Source organism: Onychomys torridus, chromosome 4 (assembly GCF_903995425.1).
Source record: "Onychomys torridus chromosome 4, mOncTor1.1, whole genome shotgun sequence".
Lineage (NCBI taxonomy): Eukaryota > Metazoa > Chordata > Mammalia > Rodentia > Cricetidae > Onychomys > Onychomys torridus.
In genome coordinates this window covers 63,590,531-63,592,680 of record NC_050446.1, presented here as the reverse complement: position 1 = coordinate 63,592,680, position 2,150 = coordinate 63,590,531, and the positions used below count along the sequence as shown (strand labels likewise).

Sequence of the window (2,150 nt, the reverse complement as noted above, 5' to 3'; positions counted from 1 at the left end):
TTTCTAAGTGTTCGAAGTAAAGTCCATGTGAAGTAGAATTTGAAGGAAGTGTTTAAATATATAGCACAAAAATTCCTAAAGTTGACATTGAAGAACAAAGTGAGAAGCTGTTAGAGAATGCCTTGAATCTGTATTTTCACAACATTATTTATACTTACATTTAGAGTTATGTTCATACAGTTGTAATCAAACATTTGGTAGACTTAATGCACAGGCATTTTTTAACATTGACTTTATCACTTTCTTTTGTAAGGACTTAATATTTGGAGTCTGGTGTGTTGCCCTTTACATCGCAAAAGCAACGAGTGTTGACAAGTACCAGATGTTTTAATGAAATAGATGTCAATAAGAAAATGTCACAAAATCGTTCCACAGCAATTTCCATGGATTTATTTGTATTTGATGCTATGATGAGAGGGTACATTATGATTCTTTATTAATATGGTGGATGTGACCCTTTGCTCAATTTTATGAAATGTTTAGTCTTTCATTACTGGATCTCCTACTCAGTTTTGTTGTTTCTTTCAGATGAATTGTAATCTGATAACTTACTTTCAGCTTCACATTTTACATCCTTAGGATGAGCAAGAAAAATCATATGTCAGGAACTATTAATTTATATGAAAAATTATTAACTGCCCACTTCAAATATTTGAAGGATTTTTTTTTTTGGTAATCATGGCACTTTAAGAGTGATTTCTGTCTGATTTTATGGATACACAGAATATTTTCTACATAATGAAATTACAGTCTCAAAATTGACTACAATTTTCTTGTCTAGGTAAATTAAATGCCAGTCATCCTATTCTCTGAATGCTTTTTACAAACATTTAGGCAAAGAACAAAGAAGAATGGACGAAGGAAACTGCTCCAAAATCACTCAGTTTATTCTACTGGGAATTACTAATAACCCTGTGATAGAAGTGGTTCTATTCATTGTATTTCTTCTCATCTATCTCATTATTCTTGTGACAAATATTGGAATGATTGTTTTGATCAGAATGGATCCCCAGCTACACACACCAATGTACTTCTTTCTTAGCCATCTCTCTTTCTCAGACCTCTGCTATTCAACTGCAGTTGGACCAAAGATGCTGGTGGACCTAATGGACAAACACAGATCTATATCTTTTGTTGGCTGTGCCTTGCAGTTTTTCTTCGCCTGTATCTTTATAGATGCTGAGTGCATGCTGTTGGCAGTGATGGCCTTTGATCGGTACAAGGCCATCAGCAATCCCCTTATGTATGTAGTAGACATGTCCAGTAGGGTTTGTTACTACCTCCTAGCTGGAGTTTACCTACTAGGAATGATAGATACTGTGATGCACACCATAATGACCTTTGGGTTATGTTTCTGTAGGTCAAATGAGATTAATCATTTCATCTGTGATATCCCTCCTATCCTGTTACTATCTTGCTCAGATACACAGGTCAATGAGTTAGCAATGTTTATATTTTCTGGGTTTTTGGAGCTGTGCACCATTTCTGGACTTCTTGTCTCCTACTGTTACATCATCTCATCTGTCATGAAGATCTGTTCTGGTGAGGGGAGATTCAAAGCTTTCTCTACTTGTGCCTCTCACCTGACTGCAGTTGCAATTTTTCAAGGAACTCTGCTATTTATGTATTTTCGACCAAGTACTTCCTACACCCTAGATCAAGATAAAATGGTTTCACTGTTTTATACCCTGGTGATTCCTATGTTAAACCCTCTGATTTACAGCTTGAGGAATAAGGATGTGAAAGAAGCCCTATACAAAGTGATAAATAAAAGGTGGTTTAAATAATTGTATTATGTGTGTATACATGTCCAAGTTATAGTAGTGATTTATACGAAATTACATTGCATGAATCATAGGAAAGTTGTGTCACCTAACCTAATTTAACTGATTAATATACATATTTCCTCTTAATTTTAGAGATAATGTGGATATACTAATGATTCATGTTTCATTATTTCTATTTGTTTTTTTATGTGGTACATATCTGAAGAAATTTCCCTGATTATTTCAGTTGTAAAAATAATTGTATTTAGCTTTTTATTCAATTTTAATTGTATTAGCCTTCTCAAATTTTATTGGTTGGCTTTTAATATTTTATTTCTTCATTTTGAAATTCTTAGGAACCTTTAGGTTGTTAAAAATTAATCT

At 33.4% G+C, this 2,150-nt stretch overlaps 1 protein-coding gene across 1 annotated transcript; it reads left to right on the top strand.

Annotated features, from left to right (window-relative positions):
* Nucleotides 1-820: 820 nt before the first annotated feature.
* Nucleotides 821-1,823, top strand: LOC118582839 (olfactory receptor-like protein OLF2). The gene has a single exon (XM_036185962.1). The coding sequence runs from the start codon at nucleotides 852-854 to the stop codon at nucleotides 1,785-1,787; it is 936 nt and encodes a 311-aa protein (XP_036041855.1). The 5' UTR covers nucleotides 821-851; the 3' UTR covers nucleotides 1,788-1,823.
* Nucleotides 1,824-2,150: the final 327 nt, after the last annotated feature.

Bases quoted from the DNA above. Each gene is read 5' to 3' on its own strand.
- LOC118582839 (XM_036185962.1), top strand. From the start codon at position 852: ATGGACGAAGGAAACTGCTCCAAAATCACTCAGTTTATTCTACTGGGA.